We start from the raw sequence: 23,783 nt of genomic DNA on the forward strand, positions 1-23,783 counted from the left end.
AGTAATCAAATTAATACTCTACCATTGCTTTCAATAGGAAGCACCTTTAGAAACTATAAGGCAAAGGTATTTTTATAATAACTTTATTCTAGGAAACAGACAGATACCTTTATAGGATGGTGTGTGTGTGTGTGTGTGTGTGTGTGTGTGTGAGAGAGAGAGAGAGAGAGAGAGTGTGTGTGTGTGTGTGTGCGCGCATATGCACAAACACATTCACACCCACCCACCCCAGAATGTTTGGGTGAAAATGAGACAAAAGAGGTATATTAGCTGGAAATCACTATTGATTTCACATAAAGGTATGCTCTCTAATTGCTCAGAGCCTTCACAAATGTTTCCTTAACCAGTATGTATTCATCAGTGTCATTTTGCCTATTGTGTTGTCCTGCTGGTTAATCATCACAGGCCACATGCTTTGGCAAACCCCTTTAATACATCTGTTGGTTTCACTGCAAACTCTGCCACTTGAAGTGTGAATGATTTTAAGGATTTGGGCCACTGTCCCTTCCAGATACTTCTGTTGACATAGAAGGAACTCTTTGGCTGGGAAAGGTAGTTTAGCAGTTAGTATGTGTAGTCTGAAATTACATTTGCCAGCCACCTATCAGTATGATGCAGGTGGGTGGCGGTTCAGAAAGTCACCTATACTGGGCCAGAGGGAGCAGCACACTTAATGTGCTACAGCAGAGCATCTTGCCCTTGGACTTCTAAAATTAATCCAGACTGGGCAAATGGAAGTACATTATACATTTTGCAGCAGCACTGCCATCACACTATGAGCTGGGATATGAACAGTTTCCCCTTCTTTGCTTGCCCCTTCATAGTTTCTTCCTAGCACAAACAAGATAGTTCATACAACACTATTGGTTATCATGACCCTAAGCATGTACAGGCATACTTCAGTTAACAAAGCCTCTGACAAAGAAGTTCCTTTTTACGAGTGACAAGTCTCCCTTCCTCCTTATCCCCTGTCTAGCTTGAAGCTTTTTAGAAGTACTGTAGCAGCAAATGGAGGCTAGTGAAGAAGGGCTGGAAATGTCCAGACTTCTGGTGTCATGTTACAACAGTGTGCCTGCAGTAAACAATGCAATTAACAAAATAGAGCTGGGAAACTGAGATTTTAGTCTAGTTGATCTTATTATAGCCATGTGTGCCTGCCTAAAATAGGAAAGGCAAACAGCAGCTGCCTCCATACGTTTCTGCACCAGATATCACCTGGTACAGGAGGGGGGGCTTCTGTCATGGGACTTCTGGTGGGCGAGACTTCCAGTGGGCAGGACGTCTGGGATGGCGTGCTCTCTGTCTCCCCATGCTGTCCCCTCTGTGTGCCCCTCCATCCCCCTTGCATGCACACTGGTCTGCTCTCTGGAGATGGAGCATGCAGTGTGTGGAGCATGCACAGGGGATGAAGCAGTGCGCACATGGGGCATGGAGTGGCACATGCGGGGCTGACTGGGTGTCACCCCCCCCTTTGGGTGCCACCCAGTGCCCCCATCCCCTCCCCTGACATTACTGTCTCCAGAATTTCTTGCTGAGTATGTGTGGAGCAAAACAGAGAAAAGGGGAGGATAAGCCTGTCTCACAAACTATCCTTAGCATGTTAAAGAAATAAACTGAACAGAGAGAAGATCTGTCATAAGCCCCCTTTGAAGGTGTACCATGCACCTTGAAGGTAATGGCCCCCAAGTAAACATCCAGAAAAGCAAAGTATGAAGGAATTATCTGTTACTATCTCAATTTCACCATGTACTAGGTGTTACAGGTAGAGTTTTGGACCATCAGTGATTCAGATTCTCTTCCAAAAATCTAGGAATCTGTGAGATATCATGGGATAATATAGCATGTTCCAGGTTTTGTCATTGTGCCATTGATCTTTTTTGCAAATGTGCTAATATGATAACATACGTGGCTATTTCATTCAGATGTTTTATCAAGTCTGTTTGGAATTGCTCTTAGAGCATCTATCACCACTGGAACCATATTTTTCTTTTTTCATTGTGGCTCCAAAGTTGATAGGTGCTGTGAGAGCAATTCTAAATGGACTCAGAAAACATTAGACAGGTTCACGATTGTCATCGTCATCACTATCATCACCCTTATATCCCACCTTTTTCCCAAAACTGAGACTCAGTGTGGTTTACAAAAATTAAAATGAATACAGATAGCCTGGAGGCAGACACTGAAAAGACTCTCTTCCCCATATTCCCATTAGACATGCTGGTGTAGGTGGTGGGACCAAAAGAAGGCCTTCCCATGAAAAATTCAGAGCTTGGGCAAGTTCATTATAGAAAGATGTTGTGCTTCAGATAGTCTGGACTTCCAGCAATAAGGGCTTTATGTGTTATAAATAACACTTGGAATTTGTGTTTAGAAATGGATCAGTGGTGGACCTATTCTAGCAAAGCAACTTTTTCCCTCTAACCAGCTTCAGTCAATAGTCTAGTTACAAGTCCTTGAACTTACTGAAGTTTCTGAGCACTTTTCAAGCTCTACATACACTATTTATAATAATCAAAAAGGGATGTAACTGAGGCATTTGTCCCCATGGCGAGGTGAGATGTCTCCAGAAACAGAGGCAGTTGGTGCACTAACTTAAAATATGCAAATGCACTTTTCACTATCACAGAAACCTGGGCACCCAGGCTTAGGGATGAATCCAAAAGTCTGTGCAAACTGCAAACCAGTGTCTTTAGGAAGAATGTAATCAATCTAGCACAGGCAGAATCCCCATTCCCTCATCTGCCTTTCAGTTGATCAGGAACAGCTTCAGTTTGTTAGTCCTCATTCTGTCTATTCCTGCTGAAAGAACTGAAATAGCTTCTTTGGAGTTAGTTGAAAAGGAGAAATAGAGTTGGGTGTCATCAATATACTGGTGACATCTGGTCCCAAATCCTGAGACAATCTTCCCCAGCAATTTCATATTTATGTTTTTTATTTTATTATTTGTTTATTAGAGTACTTATTGCATGGGGGCAGAGGGAGAGAAGACAGGACCCTGAGGGATCCCAAAGGCCAGTGTCCAACAGGAGTTCCCCAACTCGAGCTTCTAGAGTCTCTCTTCCAGAAAAGTATCAAAATCTGCCAATAGGCCCAGTGAAACCAAGATGGATGCACTCCTGCTATCTCATTTACCAGGATAGGTCATTCACCAAGGTGGCCAAAGCTGTCTCTGTCTCATAACCAGGCTTGAAGCTAAGTTGAAGTAGATCAAGATAATCTTTTTCATCCAGAAATGACTGGACCTGGTGTGCTATCACTCCAGTATCTTGTCCAAAAAATAAATTTTGGAGACTGGCCAGTCTAGTACAGTAGGATCCGGAAAAGGCTTTTTCAGACGAGGTCATACAGCTGCCTCTTCAAGCATGTTGGGATCTTGGATAGCTGTAATGAGGCATTTACCACCCCTTTACCCACTAGGCCCATTCCCTCCTACAACCTGTTTAATGAGCCGGAAGAGGCAAAGATCTAGCACGTATTGGTGGCTTTCATTTCTCCAAGGAACCTGACCATATCCATATGAATTGAAAAGTATCCACTGACATTGGACCTGTATCAGCAGTTGTGTCCATGTTGGAACAGACCTGAGTGATTTCATCTGTGAAGCGGTAGGTAAATTATTCACAGTCCTTATTTTCAAAGGAAGTCTTGGAAACTGCTGGTTGAAGGCATCCTGGTAGAGCAGGCTTCCTGTATCCCTCACCTTTTCAATGGGATATGGTTTGTGGTTGAGGAGGCCTAGTGAACCCCATTCCTCATGGATCAGAGATTCTTCACTGCTGCTCTCAACCAAATAGCCCTACAAGCAAGAAGTGCCTTCAGCATCCCTCTCCCTTTGACCAACTTCTTATTCAGATTTTTCTTTAAATTACAATTGTAACCCATATCATATTTTTAAAATCTGGATTCCTGATTTGTTTATATCATGTTGTTGTGTGCCTTTAAGTACTTTCTGGCTTAACGGTGAACCTGTCATGGGGTTTTCTTGGCAAGATTTGTTAGGAGGCTTGCCATTGCCTTTCCCTGAGGCTGAGAGCACGTGATTTGTGCAAGGTCGCCCAATGGGTTTCATGGCCAAACTGGGAATCAAACCCTGGTCTCCATACCATATAAAATTATAAATTTACACACATAGACCTGATCACATATCATTACTGACTGGCCATTGATGCTGTAAATTTTCCCACCGCTAAACACACAGACACACAAAATAAATGGAACATCAACCACATAGGTCATTTGGTGTTGTCAGCTTTACAAGTTGAGATAAACTGTTTGTTTCAGCTGTGGAGTGACTAGCTGTGTAGATAGCGCTGCTGCCTCTGGCAGTCACTAAATCTGTCCTGGTTCTCTATGACAGAACTGAAGCTGACAGGAAAGGAAGAGGAAAGAGACTAGACTATGGGAGTGGAGTGGAAATATAAGACTATTAGTTTTTAAAATGATAGTTAATAGTATCTTCCTGTTACTATTATCTAGTAAAGTTGATGATACACATGGTACCAGAACAAAAGATGTTCTGATCACCTAAACAGGTATTTTCAGTTCTTAGCATTTGCACGGTTATTTTTTCTCATATGAACAGATTCACAAAAGAATTCTATTTGATTTATTTATTCTTTGTATTTTTTTAACAGTAGGTATTCTTTAAATAGCGTTAATGCTAAAAGACATGGCAAAACAGATGTGCCTGCGTGTCTATGCTACAGGGAGTTGAATATTACTGCTAATTCGTGTTAAAGTGATTTGAATGTTCATTGGGTGGATAATTCACAATGTTTTCATTTTCCCTTGTGTTTTGACACATCTAGAGTATGGCATGACTGTCACGAAACCACTGACTTAATGTTATTTTTCTGCCTTGCTTTGTTGTGAACCACAATGAGCATTTTGTTAATGGAAAGGCACTGTACAAATAAAGTGACTGACTGATTTTCAGTGAACTCGCTGATGCTTGGGTGACATTTTCCATCGGTTCTATGAATTCGGATGTAATATTTGAAGCCACAGTGCATACAGAGTGATTCATGGATCATAGAAGTGTAGTCCCCTTGCAAACAGTCCTAGTTTAAAAAAAAAAGCATGCACACATTTAATTGCAGAAAGCCTGTTAATTTTATTAGTGTTAAATAAGAACATTAAACAAGTTCCTATGCTAAGAAATTGCTCCCCAAGGAAGATTCACCCGTATTTTTCTTGGCCAGTTTTAAGACTCCTCTATTCTGATAGCCATTTTTAAAATCAGAGCCCCTGATAATATGTTTTTTAGATTACTGTTAACTAGTACAGGATTGGATCCAGGCTTGAATGGAAAGGCTTCCTCCATGGGAACTGGGATGCAGTGGATGCTTTCTGCTGGAGAACAGAGGAGTAGAACTCCTATCATGTTCAGTCTGCACAAATCTTGGAAAATATGCTATCAGGTTTCTGGATCTGTAGTAAAAAAAACCCCAGAAACGTTTTCATATTCTAACCCTCTAGAATAGCATGGAAGTGGTGCCAGACACTTCAAGAAAGGATGGAGGAGGGGGAAATAATCATCCTGCCTTTCTCTAGCACCTCTTAACACCCACCTGGATCATATCTGCACTGCAGAAACAATGCAGTTTAGTACCACTTTAACTGCCATGGCTCATTGCTGTGGAAATCTGGGATTTGTAGTTTGTTGTGGCACCAGAGCTCTCTGACAGAAGGCTAAATTTCTCACAAAACTACAAATCCCAGAATTCTATACCATAGACCTATGGTAGTTAAAGTAGTGTCAAACAATACTTTCTCCAGTGCAGATTAGACCCTGGATTCAACCTTTTTCATAATCCTGCTTTTAGGTACAGCTTGCTTGTTCTGTTTTACTGTTAGAATTATCCCAGAGTTCGTTTGTTTCCAAGATTTATATCCTTGCCTTTCTCCACAATGGGATTCAAGGCAAGTTAATTTTCTGACATTCTGTATCCTTCTTCCATGAATCACTGAGTTTTGATTTTATCCCTAAAAAGTAACTAGATAAAAATCCTATCAATGTTTTGTATACCTTTTAGGCCAGTAATAATATTGGCATTTTTGCTAACCAGTACTGTACTACCATCCCATGAGAATATTTTGATGCATGTTGTTCATGCTCCTTCTGTTGCTATTAGGAATTCTAGCCCTACCCATTTTGGACTTTTGCCTACTCTGACATATATTGCAGAAAATCAAATTACAGATGTGTATTCTCTCTTTAACATGGAGGGATGGCTATTTGAGGAGATATGTATCCTCTTAGGTTGGGATGGACTGTGGCAGGTCTGGAGACATATTTTCTGCCTCATAGACCTTGTGGAAGCTGTAATGCTGGGAGATGGCAGCAACAAAACCAGAAGTGACCACAGATCAATTTCTGATTTCTTTTGGTAGGGAGGGATTTCTTTATTTAAAAAACAAAACAAAAATTAGTACTTACAACCTATTTTAAAGGTAAACCGCTTCTCCTGGATGTTTCTAAGAGAGGGAGTTCAACATTTTAATAGCCCAAAGAAGACTGGTTTGTGGAATTTGGAGGGACTTAAGGCCATAAATATAGCTCCCAGTTTTCCACACCATGGGCCCATTCACACTACATAATCATACCATTATGATTCTACTTAAACTATCATGTCTGCATCCTGTGGAAACCTGGGATTTGCAGGTTGGGGAGGCACTAGATGGAGAATTCAAAAATGTTCCTTCCAAAACTGTCAAACCCTGGATTTCATAGTATGGAACCATACCAGTTAAAGTGGAATGAGAGCTCTACCAGTCTGTAGTGTGAAAGCGCCCCATGGCTGCATCCATTTGTAAACAACCAAAACACATGTTGGATCTGCCTAGAAAGTTGTGACTCCATTTAAACACATCTTTTTTGATCAAGACTGGTGACCATTTGTCACATGATGGCTGTACAACTCAGTAGTATAGGATGTTCATCCCTTGGAATCTCTGACTGAAACTGGATTTGAGATAACAGGGGTGGGTTACAGGCCGCCACCGCCAGTTGGTCCGCAGGGGAGCCGGAGCCTCCACACGGCGCGGCTCCCGTGCGGACCCAAAAAGAAGCTCCAAAATGGAGCTTCTTTTTGAGTCGCCTTTGTGACGTAGCGAGGCGCCAGGGGCACACTCGCTACATCACAAAGGACGCGACGCGTATGGACGCTCAGCGTCCGATACGTCAAGATGGCAGCGCCCGTATGAACAGGGCACTGCCAACTTGTACGTATTCAGTACGTATTAGGGTTAGGGGGGTGCGGAAGCACCGCCCCTACCTAACCCTAGTACGTATTGTATACGTACTATTTGGCGGTCTGTAACTCGCCAGGAAAACCTTTGTCTTCAAATCTGGAAGACTTCTGTCAGTCACACAGACAGTTGCAGGCTAACCACTGAATCAGTCATTTGAGTCAGTGAAATATAATTTTTTTATAGCCTGGATTCTCCTACAGTTGATGTGTGATGGCAGCAAACTGGTTGGGAGTGGTTAATTTATGGCAGAATAGATGTTCTAGTTTGGTAATGTGTCAAAAAAAGATTTTAGTCCAATTTGGTTAGGCATAAACTTCATTGTGTTGCTGTGTTTACTTTTTTTAAAAAGTTCTAATGGAAAACACGCCAGCTTTAACACTATAATGGAAATTTAGTGGTATAGTTAGCCCTCTGTATCCACAGATTTTTTACCCATTGAAAATATTAAAAAGATATAAATTCCAAAAAGTAAATCTTGATTTACTTTTTTTAATATAAGGGACACCATTTTACTATGCCATTGTTTTTAATAGGGCTTGAGAGCATCCACAGATTTTGCTATCTACAGGGGCTCCTGGAGCCAAATCTCAGCTGATAGCAAGGGCCCACTGTATATGATATTAACAATAATCTCATACACAGATTCTCAAGGATAGTATATAGTATACCATTTTCCTAATCCGATCCAGGAAGAAATTTTAATTCTTTATTTCACATAAATAGCAGAAGGCACACCAATTTTTTTTTAATTTAAAAAATTCTTTTAAGATGTAGATTTCAAAGAGTAGATGCTCCTTCAAAAACATATTTTTTTAAATAAGAAAGAATAATAAATCTAGTGTCATTAGTTTTTACTCATGCAGTGCAATCCTCTACATTTTTGATCAGACATAATGCCCACTGTAAGTGTACATAGGCTTGCAGCCTTAGGCTCAAGCAAGGAGTGTTCACTACTTGGATGTTTTCAAAACTTTTTTTCTTGCCCTAGCCAGTGTAATTATGGGGAGACAAAATGAGAGCATTGCCTCCCTCAAATAAGAACTTTACTCTCCAAATTAAATTTTCCTTCAGCCTCCTATTTCCTAGCTTTGCAGTAAATTAAAAATTCATTGAAGTATTTAGATAGTTTAGGCATCCAAGAGAAAGAGAAAGACTAGATTAACAAAGTTATGCATACACAGCAACTATACAAGCTCTAGGTGTGAACAGTTTTCAGCGTCTCATTCTGTGCAATGCTTGAAATTAGTGGATTAAAGGAAAAAGTCATGGGGGGCAGAATTCTGATGCATTGCCCTTAAACTCCCCGCTCTTCATAGCTCTACTCTGGGCATTGTTGCCTTCATGCCAGATTGCAAACTACTTTGAGTGACACTTCATTTCAGGAATAGAGTTTGCTTCCAGGAACTTCTCACCTTTACAGGTGCTTAAGGGTGCTCCATTTTAATCAGAAGCATAGCTGTGTTAGTCTGGATCAGAATGCAAAGGGTCTCTTATTACCTTTGAAAGTAACTGAGGGGAAGAAATTGGTAGCATACGCTTTTATAGGCTTAAGTCTGCTTCATCAGGCACATCTGAGGAAGTAAACTTAAGTCTACAAAAGCGTATGCTACCAGTTCCTTTCTCTCAGTCTCAAAGATGCTATGTCAAAATGCACATTATTGAACAGATTAAAAAGCAGATTGTCTCTTTGGTAGTTGAAAGGTCAAGAACATAAGAGAAAGTTTGCACTTGTGCTTGTATAATTGCAGATTTTTCCAGCTGCAATAGAGGTTTCTCCCCCCTCTCCCCCACCAGATCAATTGCCATGCACACTCATTTTGCAGATGTCATCTCTGAGGGTCACTGAGTCAGCTAGCTACTGCCAATTGCTGTTTTGGTTGGAGCAGCACCATGGGGTATGGTTAAAGCTGTAGCCTTTATTTCACACACTGGTTGCTGTCCCCGACCTAGGTGCTGATCCAACCAACACACAAGTGAAACGAAGGGTATAGCTTTAAAAGCTTATCTTAACAGGTGGCTTTTATATGAGTCTCTTCCTGTTTTGCATCTTGTGGCTAGAGTTGTTGAGGAAGCTAACATCCGATAAGCTTGCCAAGACTGTGTCCTAGGGACTGGAGGAGTCACTAAGTACTGTATGAATAATTGTGCAAACACTGTATAGAAACTCATTTCAAATTCATAGTTGCACACAGCAATCCTGAACAAGTTTACTTAGAAGTAAGTCCAATAGCATACAGTGTGACTTACGCTTTACCAAGCGTGTTCAGGACTGAAGCCTGAACTCCCTGTCTCATACAACCAAGCTCTGTCTCCCTCTTCACATGTATATTATGTACATACACACCCACACCCACTCACTCCACCCTACACACATACAACCAGCCTGCAAGTGTTTAAAGACTTAGCAAAAGCAAAGATTGATAAAGTTATTTCCTGTGATCATGCTGACTGTGGCAATGATGACTGGGGATTCTAGTATTTGTAGTTCAAATTTTTTCCCTATGCTCTGAGCAAGACTGGTGGCATACCACTCTATTAGATGCTGTCTTCTCAACTCTTTGAGGCTGTTCAATGACCTGAAGGGACCCTTTATGCTAGTTAATGGAAGCCCCAGCTTTGTTCCTACCAGGACAGACCATATCAGTAATTCCATAATTACAAGCTTGATGATAAACATTAAGTTGCAACCTTGTACATACCTATTTAGAAGTAATCCCATTGAGATCTATGGAACTTATTCCCAAACACCCATAGTAACCTAAAACCAAGCATACTGTGTTAGTGTGTGAGCTAGCTTGTTTAATTGTGCTGTATACTTTCACCTGAATTTAGGACTCTCTTTCTTGTAGCAAATCATATAAATATAAGATTATGACTTGGAGTGTGGAGTAAGTGCCAGCATTAACAGCAGATGAAGTACAACAATCGTATTTCATGGAATATTGTGCTGAGAAATGGGGAGAGGTTAATATTTTCAAAATTAAGTTTAAGCACAGTACTTTACCAATATTACACCAGCTGCTATAAAGAAGAGTTACTTAACTCAGAAACCTGTAGGTTAATTTATTTGTCAAGGTTCATTCGCACACAGTTAAATCCCTCTTTGGCATGTATCTCTAAGCACTTTTGGAGCTGCTTAACTGTTCACAGATTCTTCTATTACATAAGCAACCCTGCTCAAAATTTTATTCTGCTTGCATCTGTTGGGCTGCATATCCAGCATGTTCATCTTCTTCTTCATTTTAAATCCCAAACACTTTGGTTAACCATCTTCCTACTTTGGTACTGGAATTTCGAATACTGTAGTTATTTCATGCATCAACTCTTTATTTAAAATCTACCTTTTTTCTAATAGTTTTGGCTATAATTAGCGATATTCTCTCTCTACCCATACCCTCTAATGTAGAACAATATTAATTTCTGCTGAATCGAAATGTATGTGCAGAAAAGGAAAATCTAGATTGCATCTAGATTGTTCTCTTATTATGATGAGATGAACTCTAAGGACTTGCCACAATTATGTTAATGAAGGGAAGTGCATATGCACCGGATTGGGAGCACTCCCTACTGCATACCCCTTCAGTAGCGTGATTGGGCTGTTGCTGGTCCTGCATGTTCTCTTTCACCCTCATTCTTAACCCCATCTTCCTGCCAAGGGCCTTACACAGTGTGCCTTTTGTTTTTCTGTTTCTGTATGTGCTTGGTTTTTTTTTAATGCAATTCTGAAATTGTACCAATGCAATTTAACAAAAAAAGAAAAATAAGAAAAATTCTTCACCCAATTCTGGACTGCCACAGGATAGTTTATCACACCTGTGTACTAGCACTATATTAGCTAGCACTATATTAGGAGCTTATTGATAAGTTTTCCCCACCAATGGCAAAGTGTAGATTAGCCACGACTGGAAGTAAGGCAGTGACAAGAGGGAGATGGCGTTGTGTGATAGATACTGCCAAAGACACTATTATTAAACTTTTATGGTGGTTTAAAAGCTACATGTAATAAAGTCCTGGGTAGCATTTATGTCTTGCTGATTTCAGAAGGCACAATCCTCTCAAAATTAAGCATTTTAGAGGCCCTTTGAATTCAGTGAGAAGACTGTGTTTTGAATACTCCAACACTGAAACTAACGGGACTTCAATTTTGATTTGGTTTGTTTGATTGGATTGTGTTCAGTGTTGAATATCTTTGACCAAAAATAATGAGACATAAAAAGGCTTTTAAACTTGCCTGGATTGTATGTCTTCTTTTATTACTTTAATAAACTTTTAATTGCTTCGGAACTTTTAGATCAAGTTCTACTCTTTAATGATTATAGGGACTTGAACTGCTTTAGAAATAGCATGATAAAGATGACTGGAGAAAACCAACAGTACAGTGCTTACTAAACACTATAATGTGGTATTAAAAAACAAAATTAATCACAAAGTTTTTAAAAGCAAGGCAAAATACTACAGGGCTATATCTTTACATAAGTATAATTGAAATATATGAGTGCTCTTGGGTGTAAGTGTTTAGGCTCCATTTACTGTCTCAGCCAGGATATTAGCATCATTACAAGCCTGCATTTTTTCAGAAAAATAAGTGAGGCAATAGTAATCATTGCTATTGGACAGCTACTATTTATGTATGTATTAATTTTTATTACCCAACACTTCTTCCCAAGAAGGGTTCTTCCCAACCTCAAGATGCCATATATAGTGAATGCTCTGTCTTGCATTTATGTTTAGGTTGAGAGTTAGTACCTAGTCCAAGATTACCCAGTGAGCTTAATGACAGTGGAGATTTGGATGCATTTCTCTCTCTCTCATATATATATTTAATTTATCCTGGTTGTGAATAATACATTTTTCCCTATTAAGACTTTGGTTAGTAGCTTTAATCAAAGTGAAATCAAACTTGGGGTTTTCAATGATTTACTCCTTTTCAGCTTTGTAAAAAAAAATTACTGAAGAGAAAGTAATGTAAAAAGGGGGAAATTAAAGGTTTAATAAGAAAATGTGTCAATCATTGTCTAATATTTAGATGTGAATCAGACTACTAGTTCTATTTTATATAATATTTCTATTACACAGAATGAATCATAACCACCGGGTACTATAAAATTCCTTTTCATTCCTTTTAACAGGGATTTAGACCAAGTCCACGCCATATTAGAAGACGAGTAATACCTCGTCTGGAAGAAACACAGCCCTTAGTAGAAGCACGTCAGCTGAGTGAGCAAGAAACATCTGTTAAGAAAAGAAAAGTCAAGAAAGCCAGCAGAGTCCAGCCAGAATTCTACCATTCTGTTCAAGTCACACCTACTCGAAAGCCAGTAAGTGTTCCTTCTACTCTTAGTACAATGATCTGTACAAATATAACAGAATGCAAAAAAGAAGAAGAAGAAGAAGAAGAAGAAGAAGAAGAAGAAGAAGAAGCAAAAAAGAACTAGAATCATTATGTAATGGTCAAGTGATATAAGAAATCTAAACTTTATCGCATTCCATGGTGAATTCTCTTCCCATTATTGTACTCCTTTCTCTACTTCCTGTTCCTCTAAAAAGGGATGAATGGAGAGGAGACACCAGAAAGGCTGCTTGAGGGAATAACTGGTACACCCTTTTCCTGTAAAATCAACCAACCAATCAGGAGGCAACATAATTATTAGTGACAAGGGGATAGTTACTTTCAGTCCAGTACTGAATGGCAGTATCTCCTTCTTACACTATTAGTTACACTAATAATTGCAGTCTAGCTTTGTAAAGGCATTACTCATGAGAGAGTCTCCTGTCTTGGGAAAGCAGTTTGGTATTCAGAAATGTGTCACATTCATTACCATGGGAAGCCCAATGAATTCTGTGGCACTCTATGGTAAAGTAGGCTATAATCCCTAAAAAATCATGTTATAATAAATTTGTTTGTCTTAAAGGTGTAACAGAACTCTTTATTGTTTTTGCTGCAAACGATTTAGCATGGTTGCTCTTTGGAAATTATTACTATGAAATGTGGTGAAGGCTGCTAGCTTGGGTTGAAGATAGGTTTGTCAATAGCTGTTAGCCATCTTAATCTAAATGGAATCTCCACCTTATAAGACTATATACCTTTTTTACTGGAAGATGGGAACAAAGAGTAGCTTCTATATGCTTTCCTTGAGGATGTCATGTTGGTATCTTTTAGACTACTATGGAAGACTGCATGTTGGATTAGGTGGAACCTTGGTATAATCCAATAAGATAATTCTTTGGTTCTCAGGAGTACTTGTCTTGTTGCTCTTTTAGACATGAATTTAATTTTTATGTGTTTCAGTAGTTGTGTAGACATTGTCCAAATGTATAGCAGGCAGAGCTTGGAAATGTCACAATCATCATATTCTTGTTTGGTGATGACACAAGTGGGGCCTTTTCAATGTTTTTTGATGTACATAGTTACATTTGAAATGTTTTAGTTAGTGTTAGTTTTAACAGGATAGTTTGTTTAGCTGTTTTCTTTAAAAAATGTTTATTACAATCACTGACTATGCTGCCTGGGGAATTCTGGGAGTTCTGGTCCAAAAAGAAACCATTCCAGGCTCTATAGGAAGACGGTAGCCCTCTAAGTAACCATACATAGGCTGATTCTCTTTCTTTTACCTTCTAGGCTTTTGATTACGGTATATTAGGATTCTATTTTAAACATAGTTGTCATGTGCAATTGAATTCCACATGATTGACTTTTGGGTGAAAATAACATGTTTGAGGTGCCCTTATAAATTAGTACTTGTTGGTGGGGGCTAGTAACATATGGAACTGGCTGGTAACATTTTTAGTTTTATCTGCAAGTGTTCTTTTATGCCAGATTTGTTTTTACTTTCCAGCACACAATTGTACATTTATGGATGGCAAATGAAAAACAAACAAACTAAGGGTCTGGGTGATTCAAACTTACAATTTAACAATTAACTTTTCAGTGCCTACCCACATTTTTTGTGGTTTTGCTTTTAACTATGCTTCAAAGGATTCACACAATGTTTTTCTGTTATCACCTAGAAATGATATTATCAAAGAACATATGTCCTCATGAGAAGTAATGAATGCCAGATCTAGTCTAACTGGGCATTTGTAATAGAATACCAATTTTGATATAGAACAGTTGTCAAGATTATTTTTGGTTTTGAAGAGGCTGATCTGTTATTGTTTTTAATGGTCACTGTCTTTGCAAAGCACTTGACATTTTCATAGATTTTTGCATTAAAAAGATACAGTTTTAATTCTTTTACTAAAATCAATACGATATAAAAGTTCCGAAAGTGCCTAACACTTAGTGGTTCACAAACATTCACTCTCAAGATGTTCCTTTATCTGGCCACTACCTTTCTAGTTTTCTGAACTCAGATTATCATAATGTTTCAAATTTTTCTGATATGAGGTGTGCGTTGGCTTGGTGAGTGAGTATATTTTCCTCACAGAATACATTTACACCCAGTTACGTTATGTCTAAAAACCTGATAACAGAATAGTTCTTTCACACCCACCACAACCTTCCTATTTGCATCTGTCAATTTTTTTTTTTTTTTGAGCTTTGCACATTTCTGAAACTGAATACACTTGGGGCTGAGGAAGAAGGGCAGCTGGTGACAGAAATGTGGAAACTGGGAACCTCTATTTCCTTCCACGGATACTTCCACGGATCTTCTAATTGAGCTGGGGCTTTTTAAATGCAAGCAATAATTTTTCAAAAAAGATTATTCCACATTAATTGTACAGTATTTAAATAAACATGAAGAAAATTGAGTTGATCATCCATTGGCTTGTAGCTTCCTAATGGGTACATCAGCACTGTAGAAATAATGCCGTTTGACACCCCTGTGACTGCTACAACTCCATCCTGCAGAATCCTGGGATTTGTATTTTTGTGAGACACCAGCACTATTTGGCAGAGATGACTAAAGACCTTGTAAAACTACAAATCCCGGAATCCTATAGGATGGAGCTACAGCACTTAAAGTGGTGTCTGACTGCATGATTTCTCCAGTGTAGATGCACCCCATGTTTTAGTTCACGGTCTTCATCTATCCTTTCTTGTGGATCCCACGTCTACAGATTATTTACAAACACAGCATGTATGAAATTTTCTTTGTGTTAAAATCTAGTAAAAATGATATTCACTTATTACCATTTTGACTTTATAAAATTTCAGCCAATTATTTAAAAAATGGATAGATAAATAAAAATCATGCAGAAGGATTTGTAGAACAAGCAGTAGTTCACGAGGGAAAGAATAAGAGTATTTTAAATCTGGAGGGGAAGGACTGTCAGGGATGGAAGTGATGGTAAGGTCTGGATTTGATCATGATGTCATCATCATCATCATCATCATCTCAATATTTTTATTATTATTTTAAAGTTTTGTTATGTTTTCTAGTATTCTAAATGCCTCACATGTATTATTTAGTCACAGTCCTTGCATCCAAAGTATTCTTACCTCCCCTCCCATATTGCAGGAGGAGGGATAATGGGTGAAAGAGAATGACTTGTTTAAAGCTATTCAGTGAGTTCAGGGCAGAAGTGGGATTCCAGTTGGGGACTTCCCTTGTAGCTCCAGTCTAGCACAGGGGTGGGGGGGGTGGTGTGAGTGACATTTACACTACATGTGCACAATGGCAGCAGTGTCCTTGAGATGTGGGATGTTAAAAAAGTACAATGTTACATATGTATTAATACATTTGTATCAGTCTGCATATCCCCCAGTCTCTCACTCTTGCATCTTGTTACTCTGTCGCTGCTGGGCTAATCTTGACTCTTTTCCAATTCCCCATCATACACTTTTTATTTTCTAATTTTGACCTATTAAAATGTTCTGTCATTCGGTATCATCTTCTTCATTCTGTTTCCTTCTCTTTTGCTTTCTGTCCCATGTCTTTTTAACATTGTGCCTTTTCCCCTTTCTTCTTCTTTTGCCATGGCGGTGGCAGCAGCGGCTGCTCCTCCTCCTCCTCCCCTCTTCTTTTTCTTCATTTTTCAACATTTCTAATTAAAAACAATAATAATTTATCTCTTCCCAGCAGCCTCTGCTAAATTGAAGAAACCCTGGCCTAGGATACCAAGATCTCTTTTGACTGACTGTTCCTGGTTACTAGAGCTCAAGGAGCAAAGTGTCAGAAGTGCTGAATAAGGAGACTAACAAAAATAAATCTTCTTAAGCAGTTTTTACACACTATAGACAGGGATCACTTGGTTCACAGCTTCCAACATACATCAGGAGTGAAAGGGCATAACAGTGCAAAGGAGCAGACAGGTGTCAATCTTTTGTAGTTTTCAGCTATTTTCAGTGCTTTTAAGATATTTTTCTGTTCTTCTTGGCACATTCCATAAAACTAGCTGATAAGCTGCTGTTAGAGGGAAATGCCCTTGGATGTTGCCAGATGCTTCAAATTGGATTTTTGTTCATGGCAGTTGTGTAACAACCAGTAATTTGTCTGTCTTAAGTTCTCTTAGTTGTCCCAGAAACTGACACTCTAAGGCTATTTTGTGCATAAATCTCTCTACATAGTAGTATGTTTTTTTAAAAATTAAAATAAAAACTAAAAACCTTATACTATGAAGGACATACTAGGGGGGCTAACACAGAGCTTTTGGAAATAAGTTTTTGTCCTTCTGGAGTCATTAACTTTCATCTTACTAATTAAATAAGCCACCCTCCAACTCCTTTTGGCTCAGAAATCATTCCCCTTTTCCAAGACATGATTGTTTTTATTTTTTCCATCCTACTAGGTTGCCTTTCCTCTTCATAGATCCCCTGTGTGCAAATAATTTTTTGATGGGGAGAGGAAACTTAATAAATGCATATTGCTTTCTCAAGAAGTAGCCTTTTTGTTGTTGTGGTATCCTATGTCCCAAGCACAATGTTTTAAGCAGATTATCCCTGTTATAGTGATAATATATAATGGTATGTATGAGTGTGAGATTCAGGTTTAGGTCTATTTAATATTCTGATGGAAGACCACTGAAAATCCAGGATTCTCCAATTAGGTTTAGGAAGGAGTTCTGCCTGAACCTCTGGAACACCATGGCTGTCAGTTAGAATGGGCAATACCAGGCTAGATAGACCAATGGTTCAATAATGCAATATATGGCAGCTTCCTATGCTACCTCTTATACAGACATGCCTAAATATTCTTGTATTTCCTCTGACATTTTCTCCCTAGAGGGCTCACAAGCCATCTTTCTCTGGCCAGCAATAACGAAGACTCAGCTCTTCCTCCCTGGACAATTGCTTTGCTCTCAGGAGGTACACTGGTGAAATGATAAATAGATCTAGACACTTGACCTAATGTTTATTTTCAATCTTAACGCCCTCACTCTTTTTTTAAAAGAAATAAGGATGTACATTTTATTTAAAGAAATGAATTAATAGAATATTAATATTTAACCTGTCAAATTAATATTTAATATTAATATTTAACTTGTTTTAAGAGAAACTGAGGATCAAATATGATGTTATTTTCATCTTAAGGACTTTCATGGCTCTTTTAAAAAAATCAGATGAGGGGTAGATTATGACTGATATGAGGGGAGGAAGACTTTGCCCCACCATGGCCCCAATCTAGTTCACTGCTCCATATGCACTTTAAAAAAAATACTCTTCATGAAAAGGCGAAAGACATGAAAACACCATTTCAAAATTTGTCATGAGTCTCTGTTACATAAACTATTTATGATGCAATCTTATACATGTCTACAGAGAAGTATGGCGACTCCCAAGAATTAATAGGGTTTGCTCTCTTCCCTGGCTTTCTTTAATTTAAAAATATCCACTGAGAAATAAATAATAAAGTTACCAAAAGACCTCTAAACAAATTGCAAATCAGTAGTCAATCAGTTAATATAACAAAATAGTTTGTGTATAAAATTTCAATTTTATATAATATTGTCAGTGTAGTTCATATATTCATACACAGGTAGTTAAAGTAATTAATGTAATTTAAAAAAACAAATTTTTTTAAAAAAATATATTTTTTAGAGGGGAATCTAAAGTAAAACACTTAAATATAAATGTATATTCTGTACAGGGATAGAAATAAAGTTCACTCGTTTGTGTACATATTTGTACTGTATATCCAGTTAATCACTTAAAATTATTTCTATGACATCAAAATGAACTGAGTAAAAAGGAGGCAGAAAAGACTGGGATTAAAAATAATTAACCAAAGGAACAGGTAACTGATTCAGAGTAGATGAACCTTGCTTTTTGAGGCAGAATAATCTCATAGATCAGATGTCTGCATAATTTGGTATAAGTGTGGTGTGCTCCCTTCATACATGAGATTGCCTGTATAGTGGAGGGGATGGACATCCCTCTTTGTGATGAAATGTTCCAGTTTACAAACAAAGCATCAATGTCAATTACACATTGTCAGGTTTTATAATACTTTTTATACTCACTTTATGCAAAGTTAATAATATTAACAACTATAAGATTCTAGTGTTCCTTTGATCAAGACAGTAGTATGTTTGTAAATAGTAGATGCCTTTTCCTGGTTGAAATCAAAGTTTTTTGCTCACTGGTGGAAAATCGCTTTGCATGTAGCAGGCCTAAATTCCAGTCTTCTTAGATGCCCCAGGTAGGGAAGAGAAAGCTTCCTGAATTAGTATCATGAGCCAGAAGGCCAACCTGGCTATCCCTGGATATACTTTACTAAAAACCCTCACCTGGCCCAACTCCCCAAACCTGATGGAAACGTCATTCAGCGTGCCTAATCGCCAGCAGAATGGATCTCCTTCTCCCCTTGCAATTAATGCCTGATAAAGTAGGTTTGGGCAAGGGAAGTTACAATTGTAGCAATAGTGTGAAAATTGTGACTAAATAGTGATCATGAATACCGAACACTTACCTAGATTTACTCATTGTAACTATTCAGTATTCATGATCACTGCTTAATCACAATGAAGGTGAATGATGTGGTGGGGTTAGCCTAGGAGAGATTACTTAGTTAAGTATACTTAAAGTATACTTAACTAGCATATGTAGCATACTGGCTGTGGTCAGTGTAAATAATATTGAGCTAGATGGGCCATGATTTACCTCTTACAAGGCACTATGCTGTGGAAAGAGCATATAGTCAGTGGTAGATCATATGCTTTGCGTGTAGCATGTCCTGTTTATCAGTCCCTGGCATCTTCACCGCTATGATCTTTGGAATAGGAGTATATAAATAAAACAAATTATCATCATCATCTTCTGGTGAGACTAGGGCAGGCCCCTTTTAAACTACAGTATTCAGTCCCAGTCAATGTAGATCAGTGTTGGGGGAGCTCCAGGTATTGTTAGAGCCTAGCTTCCACTATCTTTGATCCTTGACCATGCTGGGTAGGGACGATGGGAACTGGAATCTAACAATACCTGGAGGCCCATGCATCTTCCAACCCTGGTAGACAGTATTGAGATAGAAGGATCAGTGGTCTGACTGAATTGTAAAGCACTTTAGATGCTCCTACAAAGTTGCAGATAACGTTCAGTAGGAGAAACAACAGCATACAAAATGCACACATCCCCTAAGTTCCTACTGTTGTTCTGGTTCTCCATCACACAGTTAACAAAAGTAATTGTCTCAGAGATGTAAAAAAGACTAGGCATTCAATAACAGATGTTTCCTTTTCCTGCACTACTACTTGAAGCAATGAGTAGATAGTATAATATTCTATTGTGTCATGTTAACAGTGTTCCTTCAGACAGGAAAAAGAACTCTTTAAGCTACGATGTTTCTAAATGATTTAACAGATGTAAATACTATATAGGACCCTGATAATAGGAAGACTCATTTCTCCACATTAAAACTTTAAAGCTACTACCATTCAACAACTGGAAAATGCTCTCTGAATTAATTGTGTGTGTGGTAACACAGTTTAAAAGAAAGAACCAGAATTTCATTTAAAGAATAAAACATTAAAAATGAAGCCCAGATGTCGAAAAATCCCTTGCTTGTAACTTGAGTTGTTGATAAGTGAAAATGATGCCACTAAAGGGGTACCAAAAATATTCTTTGTTTGCTGGTACATTTGAATTTTAATCTCTCTCAAGAGCACAACCACTGGATCTACACCTTTTTTTCAATTAAAAAATAATAATTCCTGGCCTATCTATGTGTTCATGTATGCATTTTTACACACACACTGCATCCAAGCCTGATGAGTAGAAAGATGCCTTTGCACATGCAGGGTGCTCCCTTGCCAGTCTCTCCATTCCACTGTATCCTCACCATCATTGCATGCTGTTCTAGAGTGTCTGGCGCAATGCTCCCTGACACATTTTCAGAAGTTTTGTGGGAAGGAAGTGATGTGAAAACATCAGTGCATAAGCTGAAAACTGCACTTCCATAGATCCAGCCCGTAGTCCTGAAGAGTAAAGCAAGAACTGAGAATGACTGGCTTTAGAAAACAAATTGGCAATATTAAACTCATATTTATTTGCATTATAGTGAAAGGTTGTGACTCATTGCTTGATTGCATGGTATGCTGTAAGGAGTTTCCTTGTACTAGGAAATATAACTAACATAGAGAAAGATTATTTATTAACTTCTGAAAACTTGGCTGAGCCCTGGCATGATTTATTATTTTGTCAAAGCAAACCAGCACCACATAATCCAGAACTGGAAAGCAAATCACAGCAATGCTGCTGAGAAGCAATTAGCACAATGATGCCTGGCTTTTGCCCAAATGGACAATTGTTCTACCTGTGTTTTTGTAAATCACAAGGGTTCTCTTGCCAGATTAGTTAAAAAACAAAACAAAAACAAATCTACAATATGGGTATGGACTCCAGAGTCAGAAATATGGCATTATTATTATTGAGAAGAATATGCCATAAGATATTCATGTTATTAAGATAGAAGGCTTGTAATTAGTACCACTATTTTGGGGGAATGTAAAGGTTTAGTCTATAGGCATGAATTCTCAAAATGAAACACAGATAATGTAATTTTGTGCTTAGCATATTGTGAACCAGTGGTCTGTTCTGGATAGGACCACAGACTGGGTAAGTCCTAAGAGCAGGGTTGACTGTACAAGAGATCAGATAAGGGCAATGCAGAGATACAGTCCCAAGGTAATTGAAGGTTGAGCACAATAAGAGTGCAAAAGACATGGAGTCAGACATCAAGGAAAGGGCTTGAAAGGAAAGGTTTAGTAGTAGTATAAGACATTACTTCCAGAAGTGTTCTTTATCCAGAATTGAGATTTAGAAGCCCACGATCTCACAGCTTAGCCCAGGCGTTATCCACAAGCATTGAGGAAGACCATGTTCACAAGGAGGCCTGTATTGCTGAGAGCATGTGTTCACACAAGCAAGTAGTCCTTTGCAAAGCTGCTAGCCATGCCCATATTTTCAGCCAGTGCTACTTTCTCTTTCTGGGATGTGGCCCTGCCTTTCTCTCTGACCAGTGGGGTGAGACCACCTCAACCCTTTCTCCCAGGGCCTAAGTTTGGTTAGAGTGGTACAGTATGGGTTTTTTTGTGTGGCATGTGGTCCAGAAAGACGTACAGTAGTTCATCTTTGGAGGATGATCCCTCCAGTGGGAATGTTGTTCAGAGTCATACTCTGTTATAAATCTCATGACTTTCACTGAGTGTTCTGTGTAAAATGGTGAAAAGGGGATAACTCCATGAATGCCATTCTGTATTATATATATAGTATGACAGGATACAAATTAATAAGCACAATGAATATTTTCCAACAAACTAAGCTTGGGTATAACTCCAAGGAACATGCCAGTCTTCTGTGAAAGCAATGTGAAGGACATGCAGTACCTTTTATCATTTAGAAAAAGCAGCTATTACAGATGTGTTTGTAACAAAGATATAGTAAACTCAGAACGCCACTCTATATGTCATTAGTTTTTCTGGCCCCATATTGCCCACATTTGACTAGAAATGGCATTCCAGGGTTTCATGTAGGATAGTTTTCTGAGCTAGACCTAGAAATGCTAGAGACTGAACTTGAGACCCTCTGTTCGTACTTAAATGGTGGCGTATACATAAGAGATATTTGCCTAAACATTTGGACAGATATGTCTAGTTACATTTTGTGAAAATGTAGGCCCTCATCTTTCCATTTAATATGTGAAACATTCCTGAAATATATGAAGAGCAAGAATAGGAAGTCTTCTAACCTTTTACAAACCCTGTCGGCAGTGATGCTGGTTTTAGTAGTAGAAACCTCTGCAGTAGAACTCTGGAATCCAACTCTGGAATCCACAGGAGGGACATAAGGGAAATGTTTCTCATTATCATCTGAACAGGGACAAATCTAAAATTACCTCAGTACACTATAGTTTCTGGTCTTTCTTTGGTAGCCTGGCAGTGTAGTTTTTTTAATCTTTTCAGCATCACATTTTAAATCAAATTAACTACATGCTGAGGACTCTCTCCCTCCCTTTTTAAAAGAGACTATTAAAAAACTGTGGCCAGTTACAGACCGGCACTTGGGACGTCCGCAGGATGTCCCATTTTAAAAAAGGGGCGTCTCTTCTAGACGCCCCTGGGTCTAATACAGACTCTGTCTGTACAATATGGCGCCGGCTGTTCCACACGGCCGGCGCCATCTTTACGTATCGGACGCATAGCGTCAGAGCGTGTCACGGCGCCTATGATGTTGTGAATGCGCCAGCGGCGCCTCGCGATGTCATAGAGGCGCCGCAAGAAGGAGCTCCATTTTGGAGCTCCTTTTTTGCTCCACGCGGGAGCCGCACGGTGTGGCTGCTGCGGCTCCCGCACGGAGCAAGCGGCGGCGGCAGACCGCCTCAAAGTGGCGGTCTATAACCCGCCATAGTTATATTTCACCAGAACATATGTTTGGCTCTGTCTGTGCCAATGTGACCTTTATAGGACATATGGAGTAGAATCCTGAGATATTCATGTATTTAATTTAAGTACTTAGATTTTTGCAGAATTAGAAAGAACTGCCAAAATTGCGAGAACATAAGAAGATCCTGGCTGGATCAAAACATAGTCCTGATATAGTTTAGCATCCTGCTTCCCATAGTGTCCAGCCAAATGTTGATAGAAAGCCCACAAGAAGGATATAATGGTAGTGGCCCACTAGTGCAGTTGTTCCCCAGCAACTGATATTCCGAAATATGCGCTCTCTGATCTTAAAGGAAATTTATAGCTATTATGACATTTATAGCCTTATTTTCCATTAATCTGTGTAAATCCCTTTCACAATAATTTAACTTGGTGGTCATCACTACTTCCAGTTATAGAAAATATCCTAACGTAATTACATATGGCATGAATAAATCCTTCTGTTGATCTCTCAGGCTGCTGCCACACTGCAGAATTAATGCAGTTTGATTCCGTTTTAACTGTCATGGCTCTGTCCTATGGAATCCTGGGATTTGTAATTTGTTGTGGCACCAGAGCTCCTTGATAGAGAAGGCTAAATATCTAATAATAAATAATAAATAATAAAATATTTATTTCTATACCGCTTTTCCTGGGAGATCAAAGCGGTTTACAAGTTCAAAGGGAATATACATTTTAAACATGTTACAATATAATATACAGCCAAGAAT

At 38.8% G+C, this 23,783-nt stretch overlaps 1 protein-coding gene across 1 annotated transcript in view; it reads left to right on the plus strand.

The window, feature by feature from the left end:
• Nucleotides 1-23,783, plus strand: part of DST (dystonin) — a 407,480-nt gene that overhangs the window by 17,002 nt on the left and 366,695 nt on the right. Inside the window, exon 3 of the mRNA XM_042457373.1 lies at nt 12,384-12,572. Within this exon, the coding sequence (XP_042313307.1) occupies nt 12,384-12,572 (189 nt within the window). The remainder of the gene's footprint in view (nt 1-12,383; nt 12,573-23,783) is intronic.

This window comes from Sceloporus undulatus, chromosome 1 (genome assembly GCF_019175285.1).
Source record: "Sceloporus undulatus isolate JIND9_A2432 ecotype Alabama chromosome 1, SceUnd_v1.1, whole genome shotgun sequence".
NCBI classification, from domain to species: Eukaryota; Metazoa; Chordata; class Lepidosauria; order Squamata; family Phrynosomatidae; genus Sceloporus; species Sceloporus undulatus.